This window comes from Phyllostomus discolor, chromosome 2 (genome assembly GCF_004126475.2).
Source record: "Phyllostomus discolor isolate MPI-MPIP mPhyDis1 chromosome 2, mPhyDis1.pri.v3, whole genome shotgun sequence".
Lineage (NCBI taxonomy): Eukaryota > Metazoa > Chordata > Mammalia > Chiroptera > Phyllostomidae > Phyllostomus > Phyllostomus discolor.
This window is the reverse complement of record NC_040904.2, coordinates 167,317,894-167,341,586: the sequence shown is the minus strand read 5'-3', so window position 1 is coordinate 167,341,586 and position 23,693 is coordinate 167,317,894. Positions and strand designations below refer to the sequence as shown.

Here is a 23,693-nt window from a genome sequence, read left to right as displayed (position 1 = left end):
AGGGATAAAGGAAGAAAGAAAAAAAGAAAGAGAGAAAGAAAGGAAGAGCGAGCAAAACTGCCAAACTGTCCTCCAAAGTGGCTGCACCATTTTACATGACCACCAGCAAAGCGTGATTGTTCCCATTTCCCTATGTTCTCTCCAAAATTTGTTATTATATGTATTTTAAAATATTGTAATTCTATTAAAACAAACAAAAATATTTTTAAGTTTCAGTTAGGAGGCCAGAGATTTTGGTAGGTAAAACAACCTTCACAAAACAAAACAAAACAAAACAAAACAAAACAAAACAAAACAAAACAAAACAAAACAAAACAAAACAAAACAAAACAAAAAAAACTCACTGCGGTCCTCCAGGCGGCAGAGGGCGCGCCAAGCCAGGGCCTTTCTTTGGAGCTTCACAGCGCCTTCTCAGCGAGATCCTGTTGCTAGGAGACGGAGACGCCTCTTTTGGCCGTTCCTCCCCGCTATCTCAGGCTGTCTTGCCCCGGGACTGAGATCTAAGGTCCCACTACTGTCCAGGGGCAGTTTCAGAAGGCCTCTTTACGGAGGCGTTTTCTTTCTAGTCCCCCTAGAGCTGGCCGTTGCAGGCCCAGGGTCCTGGCCCAGATCCAGTTCTCTAGCCAGCTATGTCTAGGAAAGGGAAAAAGACGCCGCTGTCGGAGGAGGAGCAGATGCTTCTGTATCAGCAGAAGTTGCTGGCAGAGGAGGAGATGGCCAAGAAGAAGGAGAGGCTCCTGAGCCAGTTCTTGAAGGTGATGGCTTTCTGCATTATTCCCTGCCCAAACCCGCCTAACTCCCCACATTGACCCTGCTGTCTTAACCCTGTCATTGTAGCAGCCTCATTTTCATGCTTGCCTCCTGAAATCTTGAGACCCAAATACTCTTAGATTTCAGACAGCCGTGTTTAGGAGGAGAGACAGTTCTTTGTGAAGCATATGGGAGGGGCGGTGGCATAGAGCTAGGCCATCTCAGCTGAGCCCCAGAACCGGAAGAGCAGGTGCTATCGGTCGGTCGTCCAAGCATTTTTGAAATTCTGATAGTCTCCCTGCAGATGGGTCATTACAAACAGCATCCTTCTGTGATGCCTCCACCCTAAAGGAAATTCATCCTTCCCTTCCTTAAAATGCTATCAGGCAGTTCCTGTTTTGCTTGAGACCCTCCCAAAGCAAGAACAGGAACTCCCTGAGTGTTAGCCATCAGAGATGTGGTCCCTCAGAAAGGCAAAGGGTAAAGATGTCGGCTGGCAAACTAAGTGTGATCTTGGACTGGGCGAGGGCTTTTGGCTCTGACCCCCTGGAGGTGTCTACTCCTTCACACAGGACAAGCTGGCCAAGGAGGAGCACAACAGCGCTCTGAACCTTAATAAGATCAATACACAGTGGAGAACCGTTCTTCGAGAAGTTAAGACCAGAGAGCTCCTTAAGGACATTGAGATCCTCAGCCAAACATTTGAACGAGTGGTGGACTGCAAGGACAATGTCATCAAGGTGGGTGTTCATCTCAAGGAAACACTTGAATGTGGCTGCTTTGATCTCTTTTCTTCATAGAACGGGCCTAGAAAATCATTCCATCTTAAAGCAGCAGGCTGTGATGAAGCCAGCCTATTTCAAATAACAGTTTTCACTGAAGTGAAAAATAGAATATTGGGTAGTCATCCCTCTCTCTCAACTTAGAGGAGCCATTCTTTTTAGTCATCTACTGCCCCAACCAGTACTGTCTGTTATCAGAGTTATGAGGCCCAGTAGACACAGTCCTACATCTTCATTTCAGAGTGAGACTACTCGGTTTCAGAGGGAGAAAATGGCTCACTCGGGGTCACACAGCTAGTCAGTGAGAGAGCTGGGACTAGTGCACGGTTTCTTGACTCGCAGTCCAGTGCTGTGTCCAACCAAGTTCTGTTTGGCCTCTTTGATTCCACTTCAGTGGCCCTGGATAAGGTTGAGAAGCTCTCCGTGGGTAAGAGCAGTTCTGGATCTCTAAACAATTCATTCAGCCATGCTTATGCTCTTGGAAGGTTCTGGTGTCCACACCACCTTTTTTACTAAGGAATTCTGCTGTATCCCTTCTTTCATTCTACTTTTAACCTGTTTACTGACTCCATGTCCTTAGGCTTTTCTACCTTAAAACAAAGCAAAAAAAACTCCACAATAACAGCAGAATATCCATTGTCAACCTGGCATTCCCTTTCTAGAAAACACATCTCTTTCCTTCACAGCCTAGCCCGGGGGGGGGTGGGGGGAAGAATTCAGTAGACCTTGGGCAGCTTCAAGTGATAAATATTAAAAATTCCAAATTTGCAAAACCATTGTACCTTAGAATTCCTCAGCCCACCAGTTATACTGTATGGTTTTTTAAGTGACATCTTCAGATCCTTATTGGGAATTACCAAACACTTGCTGAGAAGAGAACCAGCGGTGTTCACTTAGGGATGCTGAGCAGCGGCCAGGCTCACCCTTGAGCGAATTAGCTTCTTCATACACAACAGTTTTGCAGCAAATGATTAGAGTCCCTGCCATAGGTAAATCACATATTGCTAATATTAAGCACATTGGGGTCATTCCTGAGTAACCGAAACTACACATTAAATGTGGAAATATTAGTTGTCCTCACCTGCTACCTCCACTTCTCCACTTCCCATTTACCCTGAATCCCGCAACATCTGATTTCTACCCTTCTCCAGGAAACTGCTTTTGTAAAGACCACCAGGCCCAAATCAAAGATGCTTTTCATCGCTTAGTCTTCACCTAACCTAATTTCTGTATAACACTGACACTCTCGGTCATGCCCTCCTTTTTGAAACTCCCCTTTGGTTTCCATGACACCCTTCTTTCCTGGCTTTTCTCCTGCCTCTGGGATATGTACATCCAGTCCCCTTTGTGAGTTCACCTTCCTCTCTCCATCCTCTGAATTTTAGCATTTCCCAGGGTCTGACCTTCTTACTCTTGAATCAGGTGTCTGGAGGCTAGACCATCTTACTCATTACCCTGGCTTTAAATACCACTTATAGATTATGACTTCCAGATCTGTAACACCAGCTTGGATTTTCTCTTGGGTTTCAAATCCTTACATTCAAGATTCCTAGATATCTGTTCCTGGATGCTGCTGCACTTTCCTCACAAGTGAACTCATGGGCTTCCCCCTCCCCAGCCAGCCCCATTCCCCATACTGCACTCTCTGGTCTTCCTTATACTCTCTATTCAGGTGGCTGCTGCCATTCACCAAATCACCCAACCCAGAATCCTGGCAGTCATCCTAGATTTTGCCTCAATTCCTGAATTCTGTTACTAAGTCTTGTATAAATCTTCTGCTTAAGTATTTTTCAAAGACATGCTGTGTTCTCTTTCCCCATTGTCCTGCTGTAACTGAGGCCTGAGCATTATCTCTCATGTGAACTATTGCAGTAGTCTTCGGTATTCCAGCCTTCACACCCAGCGGCCTCCAGATAGATAATCCTCTACACAACTACCAGATTATCTTTCTTATGTTTTAGATCACATAATTTTATTTTTTAATTTCATTTATTTTTTTAATCCTCCCTGAGGATATGTTTATTGATTTAAGAGAGAGAGGAAGTGGAGATAGAAACACTGATGTGAGAGAGAAACATCAGTCGATTGCCTCCCACATGCACCCCAACCAGGGATTGAACCCACATCCTAGGTATGTGCCCTGACTGGGAATTGAACCCGCAACGTTTTGGTATATGGGATGATGTTCCAACCAACAGAGCCACGCAGCTAGGGCCTTAACTTTAAATAATTTTTAATTTTTCAATTACAGTTGACATACAATATTATATTAGGGTTTTAAAAAAGATTTTATATATTTATTTTTAGAGAGAGGGAAAGGGAAGGAGAAATAAAGGGAGAGAAATATCAGTGTGTGGTTGCCTCTTGCACACCTCTTACTGGGGACCTGGCCTGCAACTCAGGCATGCGCCCTGACTGGGAATCCAACCAGCGACCCTTTGGTTCACAGCCCATGCTCATTCCACTGAGCTACCCCAGCCAGGGCCAATATTATATTTGTTTTGAGGTGTACAACCCAGTGATTAGACTTTATATAACTTACTAAATGATCACCCTGATAAATCTTGTACCCATCTGATACCATACATGGTTATTACAATATTATTGATTATATTCCCTATGCTGTACTTTACATTCCTGTGACTATTCAGTAAATACCAGTTTATACTTCCTAATCCCTTCACCTTTTTCACCCACACCTACCCTCCCTCCCATCTGGCTACTGGCAAAATGTTCTCCGTCCTTACAAGTCTATTTCTGTTCTGCTTGTTCATTTATTTTGTTTTTTAGATTCCAAATATAAGTAAAAAATATATATCATTTGAATTCCTATGTCTGACATATTTCACTTAGCATATTACCCTCTGGGTCTACCCATGTTGTTGCAGATGGCAAGATTTCATTCTTTTTTATCATATTCCATTGGGCATATGCACTGCTTCTTTATCCACTCATCTACTGATGAACACTTAGGTTGCTTCCATATCTTGGTTACTGTCAATAATGCTGCAATGAACACATGGATGTATATGCCTTTTCGATGTAGTGTTCTGGGCTTCTTCAGATAACTACCCAGAAGTGGAATTGCTGGGTCTTTGTCTCTTGTCATATAGCCTTTGTTTTAAAGTCTATTTTGTCGGGTTTAAGTATTGCTACCCCAGCTTTTGTTTGTCTGTTTGTTTCCATTTTCAGGAAATTTTTTTCCCATCCCTTTACTTTCAGTCTGTGTGTGTCTTTAGATCTGAAGTGAGTGTCTTGTAGACGGAATATGTAAGGGTCTTATTTTGTTATTCTTTTAGCCTCCATATGTCTTTTGATGGAGAATTTAATCCATTTAGATTTAAAGTAATTGCTGATACGTATGTTTATTACCATTCTATTATTCATATTTTTTATCTTTGTTCTTTTTCCTCTTCAAGAGCCTTTAACATTTCTTCTAATATTGGTCTGGTGGTGATGAACTCCTTTAGGTTTTTCTTGTCTGGGAAGCTCTTTATCTGTCCTTCAATTCTAAATGGTAGCTTTGCTGGGTAGAGGAATCTTGGTTGTAGGTCCCTGCTTCTCAACAATTTGAATATTTTGTTCCAATCCCTTCTGTCCTGTAAAGTGTCTGTTGTGAAATCAACTGACAGTTTTATGGGAACTCCCTTGTAGGTAACTAACTGATTTTCTCTTGTTGATTTTAAGATTCTTTGTCTTTAACCTTTGGCATTTAAATTATGATGTGTCTTGGTGTGGGCCTTTTTGGGTTCATTTTATTTGGGACTCTCTGCACTTCCTGGATGTGTATGTCCATTTCCTTCACCAGGTTAGGGAAGTTTTCTGTCATTATTTTTTCACATAGGTTCTCAATTCCTTACTCTTTCTCTCCTTCTGACACCCCCATGATGTGAATGTTGGTATGCTTAAAGTTGCCCCAGAGGATCCTTATACTATCCTCATTTTTTTTATTCTTTTTTCTTTTTGCTGTTCTGATCACATGTTTTATGCTTTCTTATCTTCCAAATCTCTGATTCGATTCTCTGCTTTACCTACTCTACTGTTGATTCCCTGTAAATTAATCTTTCCTTCAGTTAGTATATCCTTCATTTTTGACTGGTTCATTTTCATATTTTCTATCTCTGTTTTTATGTTTCCTATGTCTTTGTTGACATTTTCGCTAAGTTCATTTATTCTTCCCCTAAGTTCACTGAGTATCTTTATAACCAATACAATCTAGTAGATTGCTTATCTCCATTTTATTTAGTTCTTTTTATGGACTTTTGTTCTGTTCTTTAATTTGGGCCATGTTTCTTTGTCTCCTCATTTTGGCTGCCTCCCTGTGTTTGTTTCTCTGTATTAGGTGAAACTGCTATGTCTCCTGGTCTTGGCAGAGTGACTTCATGTACTAGGTTTTATGTAGGGTCCAGTGGCACAGCCTCCCTGAACACCCAAGCTGGGTACTCCAGGTATGCCCCTGGTGTGGGCTGTGTACACCCTCCTGCTATAGTTGAGCCTTGATTGCTGTTGGCACCTCAGTTGGAGGGATTTACCCCCAGGCTGATCAGCTGTGAGGACTGGTTGTAACCACTGTGGAGGTTCAGCTGTGCAGAGGCTGACCCCACTGAGCATAGCTTATTTCAGTGGGCTCTGGTGCTGCCTGCTGAATATGCCCCTAGAGTATATCCCTTGTAGAAGAGGTTGGGTGTTTCCTCGACCTGGTCTGAAGTTGTCCACTGGTTGCACTGGCTCTATAGCCTCCTGGGAGGTACAGGTCAAGGTCACCACCACCTGTGCCCTGCCTGAGGCCACTCTGCATGAGCTACAAAGTAATCTACAGGTGGCTGCTATTTGTGCTGGGTTTGGAGGTGCCCAGGAGAGGCCAAGCTGTGAACCAAGGCCAGCTGCTGGTAGTACCGGGCCTGGAGCTACTTAGCAAGAGGTATGCAGCATGCTGCTTGTTAGAGAGATTTTAGGAAAGTCCAAGACAGGTCATTTGTATGGAAAAGCCACTGGAAATGGTTTGGGTTGGGTGGGGCAGGGCCTCAGGGAACTGGCAGGGAAGAAACAAACAGTGTTAGCCAAGTCGATGGGGATTCAGATATGGTGCCCGTGCTCTGTGGGAGAAGGGCCCGGAAAATGAACAATGGCCTCTGCCAGCACTTCTGTCTGGGAGAAAGCTGCCCCTCCAACTCTTGCCCCAATGCCAGACAACTCAGTTACTTGCCAGACAACTCAGTCCCACCCCTTGCCCCATAAGTTCCTGGTGCCTTTTGATCTACAGCCCCAGTGTTGGAGCTCAGAACAATTGAGTCCAAGTAAGTCTGTGGGCTGGCCCTTTAACAGGAACGTCTGAGACGCCAGTAGCCCTCTGTGTCACCCTGCCACAATCTCTGCTGGTTTTCATAGCCAGAAATTATGGGGACTTCTCTTCCTGGCACTGGAACCCTGGGCTGGGGAACCTAGTGTGGGGCAGGGACCCCTTACTCCTCAGGGGGGACCTCTATGTCCAATCCCTCAGTAAGTTCTGATCCCTCAATAAGTGGGTATGGGACCAGCCTGTTCAGTATCTTTGCCTCTCCCACCAGTCTCTATGTGGCTTCCTCTGTATATCCTTATTAGTTGTAGGACTTCTGTTCAGCTAAATTTCAGGCAGTTGTTTTTTTCAAGATTTTATTCATTTATTGTTAGAGGGGAAGGGAGAGAGAAAGAGAGGGAGAGAAACATCAATGTGTGGTTGCCTCTTGCCTGTCCCCTACTGGGGACCTGGCCTGCATCCCAGGCGTGTGCCCTGACTAGGAACTGAACAGGGACCCCTTGCTTCACAGGCCCGCACTCAATCTACTGAACCACATCAGCCAGGGTAAATTTCAGGCAGTTCTTAATGATGGTTGTTCTGTAGTTGAGTTGTAGTTTTGATGTGGTTGTGGGAGGAATCAGGTACCACTTTTATCTATGTCACCATCTTGCCCTGAACCTCCAGATTATTTCTCTGAAACAAAAATCTGATCCTGTTATTCTACTGCTTAAATCTCCTTAGCGACTCCCCTCTTCTACAGGAAAAAATCGAACTCCACAGAAAGAATGTCAAAGCCCTTCATGATCTTTCCTCTACTCACACCCTTCATACAGCCAGCCTTGTTTCTTACCTGTGCCTTTGCACATGCTGTTTTTCTGTTTAGAACTGCCATTGTTCCATCTCCCCAGTCTCCCTGGCAAACTCTCACTCCTCCTTAAAGAGTGATACAAATGATACATTTCTGTGAAGCCTATCCTAGTGCTCTTAGTTGGATGTAGGCACTCAGTCCTTTACATCCCTTTGTTACTGGTAAATCATTAACCTCAAAGCAATTTCCATGTTAAACTGTAATGTTCTGTTTATATAACTCTTTTCTTACTGCAAAACTGCAAACTCCCTTGAGGGCAGTGAGCATGCCTTTTAATCTTTGAATCCTCAGCATTCAGCACAGTGCTGGTACAATAGCAGGTTTGGTAAACATTTGTCCAATGACTGAATAGTCATCCATTATCAGAACCTATTGCATAAAATCCTTTTTCATGTAAACATATAAAGTAAAAGCTCGTTTGTGTAGAGATTGTGGTAGTTCAGAGTGAGTGGACTTAAGGTGTCTGGATCCTATGGGAACTCAGTTAAATGCTGTTTTGTTTTATTTTACCTTTTTGAACAGGTAATCAATTTCCATTGTCCAAAATTCAAAACATAAAAGGTTATATAGTGAAGTTACACCCTGGCTGGTGTGACTCAATGGATTGAGTGCTGGCCTATGAACCAAAGGGTTACAGGTTCAATTCCCAGTCAGACCACATGCCTGGGTTGCAGGCCAGGTCTCCAGTAGGGGGCACGCGAGAGGCAACCACACATTGATGTTTCTCTTACTCTCTTTCTCCCTTCTTTTCCCTCTCTCTAAAAATAAATAAATAAAATATTTTGCCCTGGCTGGTGTGGCTCAGTGTATTGAGAGCTAGCCTGCGAACTGTAAGGTTGCTGGTTTGAGTCCCAGTCAGGGCACGTGCCTGAGTTGTGGGCCTGGTCCCCAGTTGGGGGTGTACAAGAGGTAGCCAATTGATGTATCTCACACATCGATGTTTCTCTCCTTCTCTTTCTCCCTTCCCTCTCTCTAAAAATAAGTAAATAAAACCTTTAAAAAAAGAAAAAAGAAAAGTTCCTTTCCACCAGTGCCTTCCAGCCACTCAGTGCCCCTCTCAATAATTTTAGTTTCATAAGTAAACCTCTTTTTACACCAATGGTAGTATTACATGCTGTTCTACCTCTTGCCTTTTTCACTTAACAGTATGTCCTGGGGACATATCTTATTCCACATTAGCCCATAAAGAGCTTCTCATTTTGTTTTTACAACTGCACAGTATTCTGCATTGTATTTTAACATGTTACTTTGTCCCTCCTCCATCCTGATCACTGGATCTAGAATCTTGGAGGTGTGTATTCTTCCATCAGGAGGCACATAAATGTCTAATTATCTCTCTTTTTCTAATGGTATCATTCCTCTTTAATATATTAGCTTGAATATTTCTATAAAGAGATATTTCCCATCATTTACCCAAAGGCATAGTTTATATAAGAAAGGCAGGACCAATGCTTGATTCCTTCTCTTCCCTGACAAGATACCCTAGATTCAACTTGTTTATTTTTGCCTCAGATCTCAAAACAGCCATTTCTCCAAGAATCCCTAGTTCCCTTTAGTTTTAGCCTCATCAGTGTAAACATTTGTTTCCCCTGGGATGCTGGCCGGCTGGATGGGGCTCTCTGACGTCACTCTGACTTTACATTCAAGAGTGAGAGGACCAGCACTTTTAGAGCTGGAGAACCGGCGTTAGGAACTAGGGGAAAATGCCATTTGTGCCATCCAGCTACCCAGCTGAATACACTTTTTTATTTTCTCACACAGAAGCCATCTAGCCAAAACGGTAACTCTCTGTTTCCTGCCTAGTCTCTAGCTAAGGACCTGTCAGAGGCCGAGGAGCAGTACGCCCATGCCCTGCGCAACCACTTGCACAACATTGACCAGCTGCTGGCGCTGCAGAGATACCGACTCAGCGTCTTGGAGGAAAATTACAACATGGAACTGGAGACCCTGACCAAGGAGTTTGAAACCGAAAGGTGTGGGGTTTTTGGTCCAGGGAAGCATATAGACCCCGTGTCAAGGAGCTGCCTGTCGGCAGGTGGCCAGAACCCTGGGGCTCCCCACCTTGCCTATGACGTCACCCCCAGCAGAGAAGATCCCAACTTCCTTCTAAACTAACTTGGGTTTAAGCGAGTGGCCTCAGTCTTCTTTTGCCCATGCCAGGTCCCTATTTGTAATGTCCTTACCCTCCTCTTTCAACTATCCAAATCCTACCCATCTGGCAGTGTAACCTTTTGTACTTTCTGATTTTTATATCATATGAATATATTAACCTATTCAAAAGTCAAACTAAAATAATCTTATTCATTCTTTTGGGCCTAAAAAGAGTAAAGTCCTCCCTCCCTCCCTCCCTCCCTCTGTTCTCCTTCAGTACCTAAGAGTTGGTACCGCTCATGCAGTTCTATTACATACTGCATTGAGTTCCGAGCAGGGACAGTGTCTTGTCTCCCACAGGAAGACAATTATTGACCAACATGAAAACGAGATTCACTACCTACAAGAAGTCTTCATGGCCATGGAGCAGAACTATGTAGATGCCGAGTACGAAAGCAAGCTGGAGTACCAGAGCATGTGGGATGATCTCAAAAACAAGGTACAGAGGGAAAGTAATGGGCAAGGGCTGGGAGGGAAGTGAGAGAAAAATGCTCAGGGCTAGTAGAGCTGGAAGAGATCCCTTTAACCAAAGTAATCAATAAAACCCATTGCCACTATAGGTGCCCCTCCTGCCTTTTGTGTCTCTGTGAAAATTGGTTAGGAGGCAGGATCATTCTGAAATATCAAGACAATGCATTTTAGAGCTAAAAAGCAATGAGGAGGTCATCTGGCCTCACCCCTGTGATTTGTAGATGAAGAAACTAAGGCCCCCCAAAATAAAATGACCTGCCAAAGTCATACTGCTCATTGGTGGCGGAGCCAGAAAGGAACCCAGTCTCTGGTCCCTTGGCCCAAAGCGCTTCCCACTGTCTAGAGGCTGCAAACTTTAGCTAGCCTGCAGACCTGGGCTTGGGCATGGGGCTCTTTGTTTATAGTCTGCCCTGTAGTGTTTTGTAAGATCTGGTATCACTGGGCCAATATTTCCAAATGGAGACATTTATGTGGAGCTGAGCAGCTGGGCCTCTGCCCATCAAAGAGCAGTTCCTCTCTGGTTCACCACAGGCCCCATCTAGCTCACAGTACTTACTTATATCACCTGCCTGGTCTCTGTAGGCATTTTCATTGGTGGCCCCTGCACTATACCATGCTATACGCAGAGTGAGAGTGTGAGGTTGCTGGTGGAAGTGAAATAGCATCAACAGGGTAGGTCCAAGCATTGGCTATTTTGGGGCCACTTCCTAGAATTTAGAAGAGAAGCACTTTCTAAGACTGCAGCTAGAGAATGTAGTAGAAGATCTGTGGAGAAGGTTCCAGAGTGCACTCAAGAATTACACTGATGCCACAGAGGATCAAAAGATTGCCTTCGAGACCCTGAAGATGAAGGACGAGAAGAGCTCCAAAGAGATTGAAGTGCAGATGAAAAAAATACAGAAACTACAGGTTAGTGCAGCCAACCAGAAATACTCACTGCTTCACCTGCTCCATCGTCCCCTGCTCATCTTCCCCCAGTTTCCCCTGGGCCTCATCCCTGGTGGGGGAAGATGATGTGCTTTGATTTCAGTCCTCAGTCCTTTTATCTGCCTCACTGAAGACCTTCAGCTAGTCAAGTACTTCCTCTAATCTACTCTGTTCTCCTAGGATTCTGTAATTGTTTTAAAAGGCAAGATCATGGCGCACAGCCGTGAGAGTGACGAACAGAACCAGTGTGTTCGTGATGACAAGGAGTTGGTCCTTGTACAACTGCGAAAACTTAAGGCCCAAAGGACCCAGGGCCGGGAAATAGCACAGGAGAACTTAGTCAATCTCACTTTGGAGAGTAATGCCACCCTCAAAGCCCTGAGGAAGATTGTCAGTAAGGTAACAAGGGGGGAAGGCGGTCCAAACAAACCAAGGAACCCGCTCCATGCAAAGCGAAAGGGGTTTGAGAGTGGTGGAGGAGACTTCCTCCTGTCTACTGCCTGAGTGGACACTTGGAATATCTTTTTTACTTTCATATTCCCTCCTCACTCACATTAATGAATAAATAATGAATTTTATAAGCACATAAAATACTTGAAAAAAAAAAGAACATAAAATACTTGGGACAGTGCTTGGCACAAGGTAGACACTTTTCTCTCCCACTTGGGTGAGTAGCTTCCCTGGTTCAAGCAGGGAACAGACTCCACTATTCCCCCTCCCATCACTTTCCTGATAAAATGTGTCTTCCTCTTTCCATAGGGTGAAAAGATCCTTAAACTTGCTGAAATATGTAGGAAATTTGAAACAGAAGAAGAAAAAGTGCTGCCTTTCTATTCATCAACATTGACTCCTGAGGAGCAGAAGGAGATAGAGGAGACTGGCCCGGAGGAGGTCACCGAGGAGCTGGCAAAGGTAAAGTTCCTAGCCCTCAGGGGCCTTGGCTCAAGGTTGGGGATGATAGGGTCCCCAGGCCGTATTTGCTAATGGGCCCTGCCATCACCTTCTCCCTTCCCCCTTTCATCCTTAAATCAATTCCCAGGTGATAGCAGACTACAGAGGGTTGGAGAATTTCTGGAAAAGGTACAACAAAGTGAAACTGGAGCAACTGAGCCTCCAACACAGACACGCCCAACTGTCAGACATCAATGGGAAGCTGCGGGAAATGCTCAAGCAGTACTTGGATGGCATCTCAGTGAGTGATGAAGTGCTGAGCCAGCTCAACCCACTCTTCATCGTCAACCACCGAAGCAACTTGCCCCAGCCCTTGTCCACACCTATAGGCCAGACAGGTGACAAAAAACCTGCAACCACTTACAACATCATTGAAGCAGCCCATGTGGTCTCCCACATCTTGTGATACAAGGAGAAAAATCTCTTTTCAATCTCCAGAGAATTTTTTGAGATATCTGAGGACTTTGCTATTAAAAAATTCCCATAGCTCTGGCTGGTGTGGCTCAGTTGGTGTGGACTGAAGGGTCACGGATTCGGTTGCCGGTCACATACCCAGGCTGCAGCGTCGATTCTTGGTCGGGGCACATATGAGGGACAACCAAGTCCATGTCTGTCTCTCTCTCCCCCTCTCCCTCACTCTCTAAAAACAAGGAAAAAAGTCTCCTTGGGTGAGGATTTAAAAAAATTCCCAAGAGTCCACGAGCTCCTTGTATCTTTTCTGTATTGGACAGAGTGGTCTATCTACTTCGAGGGCACCGGGACTACAGTGGCCACAGGGAGTGGAGAGAATAGCTAGGTGACACCAGGAGGCTTACCTCTCAGGGAAGCATTGCTCCTGGAGTCAGAGCACCATGGGGCCCAAAGCCCCAACCCTCAGAACCTAGAGACAGACCCTATGGGAAGATTCTAGAGCAGCCTTTGCAGTCAGTTAGGACAGGAAGAGGAGGCCGTGGGAAGAGGTGATCCAACATCTCCAACCGCCCGCACACCAGACAAGATCCATCTCAGAATGCCTTTTTCCCAGCCCCTGCACCTCAGTCCCGCTTACAAAAGTAGCCTCAGAAAGTACCAGGTGAAGAATGCAAAGAAGTTTTTTTAAATTAGTATTTATTATTTCTTTTTGCTCTTGTTTCGTTTCTCTTCCTTGAGCTTCTTTTTGGAGACTTTAGGTCTGTTGGCCTTTTTGTATAGGTGATACCCAATGAGGCTGAGGAGGGCGGGCACCATGGCCATGCCCACCAGAGGCAAAAGGCCCTTCACCAGCTTTTGCCAGTAGTTGGCTCGGATCAGTGCAATCAGCTCCACGTCAAACTGCAGCACTGCATCCGCTGGAGGCAGAGAGGGGGTGAGGGTTAGAATCTCTGTGCAGTTTATCCAGGACTCTAAGTCTGGATGAAAACAGGGGTGACAGGCCACGCCAGAGCAACAGCTATGAAGCTGGCAAGACTTGAATGTGGGGCTGAGGTCCCTGAGACAAAGGCAGAGGCAGGTTCTGAGCAGAGCCTTTGATAGTCGTGTTTACCCCAAATATGCACGAGTGGCTTGGTTTGCATGACAGGTCTTTGACAGCCCAGAAAAACTTTCTGTGGATCTGGAATGTACACCTTGTTTTCCACTTATAAGTGAGAGAGACCTCCATACTAACTATACTCCATTTCCAAACAGCCACATGGATACAATCTTTGCAGAGTGAAATTAATTGAATTTAAACTAGACTTTTAAAAATTCCACCAACCAGTGGTCATAGTCATGGTCAATGTGATTGGTAGAGAAGAGGTGTTTTAGCATAAGAGTTGGAGAGGAAGAAGGATGTTTCTTAAGAAATAAGAGGTGGGGGAATGAGTAAGGGGTGGGGAAAGAAGCGCAGATGGGAGCAGCACCAGAAAGCAGAAGGCGACACAGCTTTGGGAAGGAGCTGGTTTCTCTTTAGTCCCCCATTCTCTTTCCAGGTCTCCCTCTAGGCTGGAACCGGGATAAGCACTTTTACCCCAGTCTTCTGAAGCACAGCACATTTTAGCTAACAGAATCCAAAGCAAGAAATACAGATTTTGGGAAATCTGTCCAATCTCAGGCCTTCAAGAGATGTCAGCAGTGACCTGTGAGGGATTTTAAAGTTATGGGGTGAGCCTGGCTTTCAGAAGTTGTTTTCAATTTTGTTTTGAATTTCTTGACTGTGATCATTTTTACTACCTCTTCCTGGTGAAAAGGAAGGGTGGAGATGTGAGAAGGGTGAGAAGCCGTGCCAACTGTACAAACGACAGGGTTCAGAATTATAGGAAAATGGCAGGAAAGAGTTCCCCGGTTCTGGGAAAGGTGGCACAGGCAGCAGACCCCTGCGGTACAATGAGGCATCGCTTCCCTCGAAAGCTGCTGGCTGCCAGGGAGCACTCCAGGTGACCTTAACACGCTCTCTAGTCCCTGTGATGACCTAAGCAGGAAAAACGTGGCCGTGCAGGAGGAGGCCCCAGCCACTCCTGTCCCTTTTAGCAAGCTGGGTTCAGACCTTCTCGAGCTCCAGACAAATGGTGTAGCTCTTAGGGGCTAGGTATTTTAATGATCTGAGAGACAGGTCTAGTCAGGTTACCTGGAATAGATGGTGGAAATCCCCGTTTTCCATAGGCCAAGTGAGAAGGAATGATTGCCCTTCGCTTCTCTCTACGGGAAAGAATTCAAGTCACATCCAGAGGTGGGACCAGGTGGGCCAGCAGCCTCAGTCCACCTGAAGCTCCACCAGCAAAACCCTCTGGGTATTCACACCTGAAAGGTGAATTTTCCCACCTTGCATCGAACAGCTTGAAGCTAAGGTGTCCACCCTCGCCCCCACCCCCCAACACACACATGCCTCATCTCCTCCAACAAAACCCACAGCCAGAGGGGCACAGAGGCCTTGGATGTCCTCAGGAGTCCCAATGACCTGGACCCAATGACCAATGCAAGGTCAGAGCCCTTTATTGCATGTTCTCCTGCCTCCTCTAGGAGCAAGGATAGAAGAGAAAGGCCTGCCCACGCAAAGGGAGTACCCAAGCCCATCTCTGCCCAGATACTCACCCCACACACATGTCTAGAAGGCTCTGCTCCAGACCTTGAGGAAGAAGACATAGCTGAATAGGAAGCTACCTACATTCCCCAAATCCCAGGAGAGATCAAAGGCCCCCCCTTGACCCTTAGTTGAGTTCCCCACTTCTCGAATCTCTGGCTTCCAGTAGGGTATGTGGCAAGAGGAGTATTAGAAATGAGCTTTGAGCCCTGACCCGTGTCACTTGGTTGGTTGGGTGTCATCTCACAAAGCAAAAGGTTGCTGGTTCGGTTCCTGGTCAGGGCACAGGCCTGGGTTGCAGATTCCATCCAGATGAGGGCTTGTATGAGAGGCAGCTGATCTGTGTTTCTGTCTCACATCAATGTTTCCTTCCTTCTCCCTCCCCCTCTTTCTAAAAATAAATAACACCTTAAAAAATAATAAGTGGGGCTTGAACCTCAGGAGGTGGCTGGTAGAAATGGGTGTCATAGTAATTCAAGAGGGCATTTCTAAGGTAGCTTAGGAGTTAAAGGGGTTAAGAAAACACTTCTGTTGGGAAAAGGAGTGGGAGGCACAGGTAACATACCTGGAATCACCTGCTTTTGGCCAAGTTCTATTACCAGAGGGTCTCTGGTCAAGGAAGTGTCAATTACTCGTCCATCTACCAAGCTGCCCTGGGGGGAGAGAGCATCCAGGCTGCACACTGAGTACCTCTCCCTCCCAGCAGGCACACTACACAACGTGGGCAGCTGGGCCAGGCCACCCCTTAACAGGGGCCGCCTAGCACTACCCTCGGGGCAGAAGGGAACAGGAAGCCCCTAAGGTCTGGCACTTCTCGGAGATCTCGCCACCCTTCACTTCTCAATGCCCAGGAGGAACTGGCAGAAAAGCGTGTTGGGGGGTGGGGGGTGGGAATGGGCAGGCAAGAGGAACGTCCCTCCCCACGCCACGTGCTTGAAGACCCCAGAGCCCAGTTACTCCCTGAACTGTTTGCCACGTGTCCAAGCCAAAGCTGACGTGTTTTATCAGGGCGCCGCCCCCTCCCAGGCTCCGCCTTTGTCCCCTAGACCCCTCACCGTGTAGTGTATATGAAGCGTGTCTCCAAAGGCAGCGGGCTCCGCACACGGTTCGGGGGGCTCCACCTATGATCGGACTACAGGAATCACGGAGGATCCGCCAACGATTCCGTTCTTGCCCCTAGACCCAGCACCCCCCAGCTCAGTCCCCGTACTTCTCTGGGCTCGCAGGTTCTTTCAGACCTGTATGCGCGTACAAGGCCCTCCCCTCCCTCCGCAGCCCGGGACAATCTCCTCACCAGGGTCTCCACTTGGAGGGTCCGGACAGGACTTTCGGTTTCAAACCCCGTCTCAGTCTGGCATACCGCCCCACTGAGCAGCAGCAGCAGCAGCAGACAGAGTGGGAGTGATGACGGGCGCAGGGTCATTACTGGACACTGGGTAGCGCACGGGGCACCAGGACTGGCTGCTACGGTGGCGTTGGCTAGGACAGCGCCCAGGCCAGGCTGGACTGGACGGGGCGGGTCGCAACGCACCAGCTCCTCCCCCTCCTACAGCCCTCGCTCCACCTTCTCCCCACCTCCTGGAGGGAGGAGGCCCCAGGGAGCCCTCCCTACCCTCTAAGATCGGCAGGTCTCGGATTCTAATGCCTGTTAGCCGTTCTGTCCCATAGTGAAGGGCTGGGTCACATAATAGCACTCTTTTAGGATTACTACGATGTGGCAGGCACTAGTCTGTAATCCTCAAAAACCACGCTGAAAGGTAGGCATCGTTGTTTCCATTCTACAGATGGGAAACTAGGTGCTCAGGTTAAGTAACTTGCCCTTGTTAAGTAACAAGGTCATCTAGCTAGGACCTAGCTGCTAGGTGGTGACAGAGACAGAATGCAAACCCAGGACTGCTTGAGTCCAGCTTGTTCACTCTCAGATCTTGCCTCACAGATAGCCTCTCCTCACAAACACCTATCCTGGCAGTGTTTGGCTGGCCCCCCCACCCCAGCAGTTGCCAAGGTAGCATCCCTCTCCCACCTCCACCTTTTCAGCTTTAATTTTTGCAGGTCATATGTCCAAAAGGAGGCAGGAAGCTATCCCATCCTCTTGTCCTCTAGAAAGCAAGTTGAAAAGAGCAAGGGGCTATATTACCCTGTAAGGATGAGGTGATCTCTGATCTTCTCCTGATGCTACCATTCCCTTTCTCCTTTCATCAAAATGCTTCTCAAAAGGGCCTCTACCTACTTTATGTTTGTGCAAGAACTTCTGTATTTAAAAAGGTTTTAAAATTAATTCAGGTGACTCTACCAGTTCCCCTTCTGCATGACTCGAACCCTCACTTCCCACTCAGTCATTGGTATCTGGATTCTGCTCCCACAAAAGTCACCAGCAAGCCCTGACTGACATGGCTCAGTTCATTGAGCGTTGCTTGGCAGAGCAAAAGGTCGCTGGTTTGATTCCTGGTCAGGGCATGTGCCTGAGTTTCAGGCCTGGTCCTAGGCTAAGGTGCCTGTGAGGGGTAACTGATCAATGTTTCTCTCTCACTTTGATGTTTTCCTCCCTCTCTTTTCTCCCTTCCCCTCTCTCTAAAACTAAATAAATAAAATCTTTAAAAAAAACCCCTCACTGTCAAAAATCACCAGCGAGCTCACAGTCACCAAATTCCTGGGTCATTTCTTAGTGCCCTATCCTCTTCAGCATCTGTGTGCTATTGGACGGTACTGAGCTCTGACCGCCCTCCCAAGCTGTAGGTACAACTCACCGGCCCCTCAAGTGAACACACCCAAGAGGTACCCATTCCTCTTCCTCCCTCCATCTCACCGGCAACAATCTAAACTTCCCTCCCAACTTCCTGTTTCTGATAGAGGCTCTGCTGTCTGCGTTCTTTTTGATTTTTCTCTCATCTTCCACATCTACTTTCCTTTGGATTCTCCACAGCCTTTCCTTCCATTCGTGTGCTGCTACCCTAATTAAGGCCTCATTATCTCTCTTTTAGGTTGTTAAAAAAAGTGCCCCCCCCCAGGAGGGACTTGCTGGGAATAATGGGATGCTTGATATCTTGAAAGGGGTGTGAGTGGCACGGGTATATGCACTTGTCAGAATGTAGGGAGCTGTGTGCTTAAGATCTGTGCGTTGCACTGCGAGCAGATTATACCTCAACTTTTTACAAAGGGAAAAACTTCAAAAAATATATGCAAACAATACTACTCTTCCAAGTCTCCCTTAAAGTTGGATAAGGCCCTGGCCAGGCAGCTCAGTTGGTTACAGCATTGCCCCAATACGCCAGGGTTGCAGGTTTGAATCCCAGTCAGGGCACACAGAAGAATCGACCAATGAATGCATAAAAATAAATGGAACAACAAGCTGATGTTTCCCTCTCACTCTCTCTATCTCTGATATTTTAAAAGCTGGGTAAGGCCATGTGACTCATTTCCAGCCAGTAAGACATAAACGGAAGTGTTAGACATATTGTCCTAGACTTCTAGGAAGGCTCTTAAAGGAAGTTAATTTAGCTAGAAAAGTGTGTTGTTATGTGCTCCTCCCCTTTCCCCAACCTCCTTCCATTCCTTCTTTCTGCTACCACCAGGAATGTAGATGAGACTGATTATGCTCTAGCAGCCATGTTAGGCCATGGGGCGACCATAGTTTAAGAAGGATAGAAGCTATGTGCCAGAATGGTGAAGTGAAAAGATAAGAGCCTGAGTCCCTGATAACTGTAGAGCCATACATACAAGTCCTGGATTGCCTACCACCTTTTAACTGAGGTAGAAATTAACTTCTATCTTGTTATAGAAAGGAAGGTCACAAACTCCTTACCCCCAGCTTCTCCCCACTTTAGCTCATTCTGTATGCCGCTCCATCATTCTGTATGCCGCTCCATCTGCTCAACTCATCATGTCATCTGCCTACTAAAAGCATGCCCTGGCTCCACATTGCCCAATAAAAAATCAGACTCCCTGACATGCCAATTGAAAGCTTTCATCACCTGGTCCTAATCTGCCTTTCCAAACTTGGCTTTTATTCCACCAGCTGAAGGCCTTTTAAAGATAAGACCTTCATCTTTCCCATTTCTATATTCTCAGTGCCTACTATAGCATCCGACACAAAGATGCTTGACAAATGTTTATGAATTGAACCAAAGCCCCTTCCTGCTCATGGACTGTGGTCTGACATCGAATGAACCTGCATCATGTGTTTTCATCCCGTGCCCTGGCTCATGCTCTTCCTTCACCTGTCAAGCTCACCCTAGGCAAACGCCAGTATCATTGATTCTCGGAACTAGAAGTGATTGCACTTATTTCTGAACCCCAGGAATACACTCGGGGATGTTATTTCCCTTTGTGTTGTGTTTATGTATGTCCCACCCTCCCCCCATCTCCTCTAAAGAGTCAGCTCACTGATGACAAGAACAAGGGTATGATCATGTCTGGAGCCCCCCCACATACTAGCTGAACAATACCCTCCATATAATAGATTCTAGACAAAAGTTTTATTTTGGATAAATATGTGTATACCATGCAATACTAAAAAACTGTTAAACATAAAGACCTAACTACACTAATATGGAAAATCTGTAAGACAAATGTATACATTCTTATGTTTACAAAAAGCAAGAATAGCCCTGGCTGGGTAACTCAGTTGGTTAGAGCATCATCCAACAAGCCAGAGTGGCGGGTTTGACCCCTGATCAGGGTGATGCAAGTGCAAATAAGTGGAACAACAAATCAATATTTATCTCAAATCAATATATATTTTTTAAAAGCAAGAATAGCCCTGACTGGTCTAGCTCAGTGGGTTGGGTGTTGTCCTGCAAACCAAAAGGTCACTGGTTTAATTCCCATTCAGGGCACATGCCTAGGTTGTTGGCCAAGTCCCTACCTTGGGGGCATGTAAGAGGCAACTGACCCATGTTTCTCTCCCTCTAAAAACAATCTCTTTTTTAAAGCAAGAATAATGAGTGTGAGGAGCCCCTTTACATTTTAACCTCTCTCCAAACATGTGTAGTATATTTAGAGAAGGAACTAGAAGGATGACACCAAATAGCTGAGGGTGGTTGCCTTTCTTTGGGGCCAGGAGAAAAGTAGAAGGGAACGAGTTTCACACATTTTGCAATATATTTATATATGGCTTGGATGTTTTATAAGAAAAATTACTTTGGTTACACAATTTTTAAATTAGCCTGTAACCTGTAAAGATGTTGTCACTCACAATGTTCACCCAAGTCGTGGACAGGCTCCCACTGGCCACCTCAATACAGGAGGACAGTCTGTTCAGGGCCTTCGCAGACACCAGAGCCAGGCTAAGCAGCTCTGCAGAAAGTTGAATGGGCAGCCCCCTACCGGACAGAGGCACCTTAGGAGATGGCACTGTGACTTTTCAGTGCATTACACAGCCAAGGGTGTCATTCGGTGTTGTGTGAAGCTACCTGGCCTAAGATGTTGGCTTTTTCCCATCTAGAAGATTTACACTCAGTTTGATGGACAGCATGGGAAGAAGTTGCCCACTATATCTCCGCCCTATTGCTTTATTGTGTTTGATACCTACATTCAGCAAACCAACAAGCTCCACATTGACAGTCACACTCTGAGAAAATTAGGCTCCATCAACACTGAATTCCAAGACGTGCAGAGGCTCATGGTGGCCAATACTGAAAAAGTGTTATGATGAGTACTTTCAGCATTGGATTCAAGGGCCAACAATTTGTCCCAGCTGTCCAAGAAATGCCACCAGGATGTCAAGTACTTAACATGCGCTCCACGTGTGCCAAACTTGCAGCAGTAGCTGTGTTTTCATCATGTTACTAGTGTTTGAGTGATTCCGATGGCTGTGAAGTAGTGGGGCCGGTCACTGGCAAAAGAGAACCCAGAATTCGGCAGGTGTGTGTTTTCAGGAAGCTGAGCTCACAGAGATGTATGTGTATTAGAATCCAAGTGTAACTTCTGCCTCTAAGGACCTTGCAAGAAAACACATATCCTGAAAATGAAAGATTACACCTTGCCCTGGCTGGTGTGGCTCAGTGGTTGAGTACTGGCCTGTGAACCATGGGGCTGCAGGTTAGATTCCCAGTCAGAGCATATGCCTGGGTTGCAGGCCAGGTTTCCAGCTGGGGTCATGTGAGAGGCATCACATATTGATGTTTCTCTCCTCTTTCTCCCTCCCTCCCCCTCTCTAAAAAATAAATAAGATCTTTTTAAAAAAATTTTTAAAAAAGATTACACCTCATCTAATAAAACCTAACCCTATGTAGAAAGTCTCTTTTGGGTGCAGAGGCTTTCTCTGGGTGCTAAGCCATGTATGTTAGGGAACAGTATATATTTTTCTCTCTCTCCCAGTTGTTTTACATTTGTAAAACAGCACTGACTGGGGCATTCTCACTCACTAACAGAGCCATCAGTGAGATTTAACTTAACCATCCTGTGCTAGCAACAGTCTGAATTCCTTCAGAGAAGGCAGACCTCTGGGAAGTTTTTCAACTCTGTCAATCAACATTCCTTTTGTTGGTGACATTTGTGATTTTCAGTAATCTGAGCTTTTGATGGCCTTTTAAATAAGACTCCGGTATGTGAAAGTTAATTGCTATGCTGCAAAGGTCTTGCCTCTTGGCCTTTGTAGGAAGTTAACCTTTGTTATTTTCCTTTTATGTTCTGCTTTTTACACAATTGCTTTAGGGTTAAATGAATTATATTAAGATGCCTTGAAATTATATTATAGCACTCCTTGATTAAGAAGCTAAAATACTTGCTGTCATTTATTCTTTACAATACTTAAATTAATTGAGGACATTCTTAATTTTATTTTTCAGCACCTGGTTTATATTAATGAGTAAATATAGCATACACGTTGGTCCTTGACTTAACAATAAGAAAGGCCCAGCTTAATCCTGCCCCTCCTTCGCACTGTCCACTGTGGTTTTCCCACTCTCTTTTCCTCCTGCCACAATTTGCTAACATTTTAAATGTGTTAGCAAATTGTGGCCCAAGAGTTTCATGTCCCACAAATATCCTCTCAGGACAGTCTCAAATTTCAAAATGGAGAATTCAGCTGTGTAAATTTTTTTGCAGAGTAACTACTCAAACTACTACATACATTTATCTGAAGTCTCTGAGAGCACCTCACATCTGCTTCAGTTTATAGAAATTCTCTGAGAATGACTGCTGCATAACCCACAGTGGCTTTTATTAACAAATAAAAGTACCTATAATTTTCCTCTTTTCTGCTCAGGGATAGTGGGGATTTCCTTTTACCTTCTGAGATAGAATTTTTTTTAAAAGATTTTATTTATTTTTAGAGAGAGGGAAAAGGATGGAGAGAGGGAGAGAAACATCTGTGCAAGACAAACAGCAAGCTGCCTCTCGCACATCCCCAACTGGGGACCTGGCCAGAAACCCAGGCGTGTCCCCTGACCTGGAATGGAACCAGAGACCCTTTGGTTTGCAGGACAACACTCAACCCACTGAGCCACAGCAGTAAGAGCTGAGACAGAATTTTTTAAATGGAAGAAGATATTAGATATAATATTTATATATTATCTTTTGAATATTGTCACAAGGGTCTGCAGTATCACCTTGAACTCCTACAAATACTGCAAATATTTCTTTAAATTGTACAGGTGAACAAGCCAACTTCTTTCTTTTAACATCTTTGGAAAGAACTTTAATTATGTAATTTCATAACTATGGGGTCACCAAAGCTACTCTCTTGATTCCTCATAGAGAAAAATTCTATTCCTTATAACAAGGCAAACAGAAATGTTGGTTTTATTCCTGATAACTTACAGAACTAGAACGAAAATTTTTTCTTTCCATTTTGGACCTAAACCTACCAACTGGCATTTTGTGTATGAAATATGAAATGACTTTTTTATAGCGTATAAGTTCTTTTAAGTCCCTATAAGGCTGTCCCTAAGTAAGGCCGTCGGCAGTAAAAGCCTTCGGGAGGCTGAAGCGCTGGGGTGGGCAGCGTGGCCGTCCATGGGGCTTCTGTAGGAGTGGGGCGTGGCAGCTGGGTGCTGGGAGCTGCACGATGTAGCCAAGCAGTGAGCTGTGAGACAAGTACTTCTAGAATGTTTTTAAAAATGTAAAGTTAGCCCTGGCTGGCGTAGCTCAGTGGATTGAGCACAGGCTGAGATCCAGGCATCGCAGGTTTGATTCCCAGTCAGGGCACATGCCTAGGTTGCAGGCCATGACCCCCAGCAACCACACATTGATGTTTCTTTCTCCCTCTCTCTCCTTCCCTTCCCTCTAAAAATAAATAAATAAAATCTTTTAAAAAATGTAAAGTTAAATATCAAATGAAGGAAGATGATATATGGCTCTGTGCTGTATGATGTCTCAGTCAACCATGGACCACATCTGCAATGATGGGCTCACAAAATTAATTAATGGAGTTGAAAAATTACTATAGCCTAGTGACATCATAGATTTGTAGCTGTCCTAATGTCATAGCCCAGTACCCACCTCGTATTTGTGTTGCTGCTGATGTAAACGAGCTGA

The 23,693-nt window shown here is 45.4% G+C and overlaps 2 protein-coding genes and 1 pseudogene across 2 annotated transcripts; 2 read left to right on the top strand and 1 right to left on the bottom strand.

The window, feature by feature from the left end:
* The first annotated feature begins 414 nt into the window (after window positions 1–414).
* CCDC65 (coiled-coil domain containing 65) lies at window positions 415–12,729 on the top strand. The gene is made up of 8 exons (XM_028532720.2): window positions 415–755; window positions 1,323–1,490; window positions 9,482–9,651; window positions 10,130–10,268; window positions 11,012–11,209; window positions 11,408–11,626; window positions 11,987–12,139; window positions 12,267–12,729. Exons 1-8 carry the CDS (start codon window positions 630–632, stop codon window positions 12,582–12,584), a joined length of 1,491 nt encoding a protein of 496 aa, XP_028388521.1. The 5' UTR covers window positions 415–629; the 3' UTR covers window positions 12,585–12,729.
* Window positions 12,730–13,268: 539 nt separating this feature from the next.
* Window positions 13,269–16,748, bottom strand: FKBP11 (FKBP prolyl isomerase 11). Its single transcript, XM_028532357.2, has 6 exons — window positions 16,510–16,748; window positions 16,271–16,336; window positions 15,781–15,868; window positions 15,227–15,260; window positions 14,763–14,833; window positions 13,269–13,506 (listed from the first exon to the last, which is right to left on the bottom strand). Exons 1-6 carry the CDS (start codon window positions 16,636–16,638, stop codon window positions 13,289–13,291), a joined length of 606 nt encoding a protein of 201 aa, XP_028388158.1. The 5' UTR covers window positions 16,639–16,748; the 3' UTR covers window positions 13,269–13,288.
* Window positions 16,749–20,240: 3,492 nt separating this feature from the next.
* On the top strand, window positions 20,241–21,016 carry LOC114513047 (annotated as a pseudogene).
* The last annotated feature ends 2,677 nt before the right edge of the window (window positions 21,017–23,693 follow it).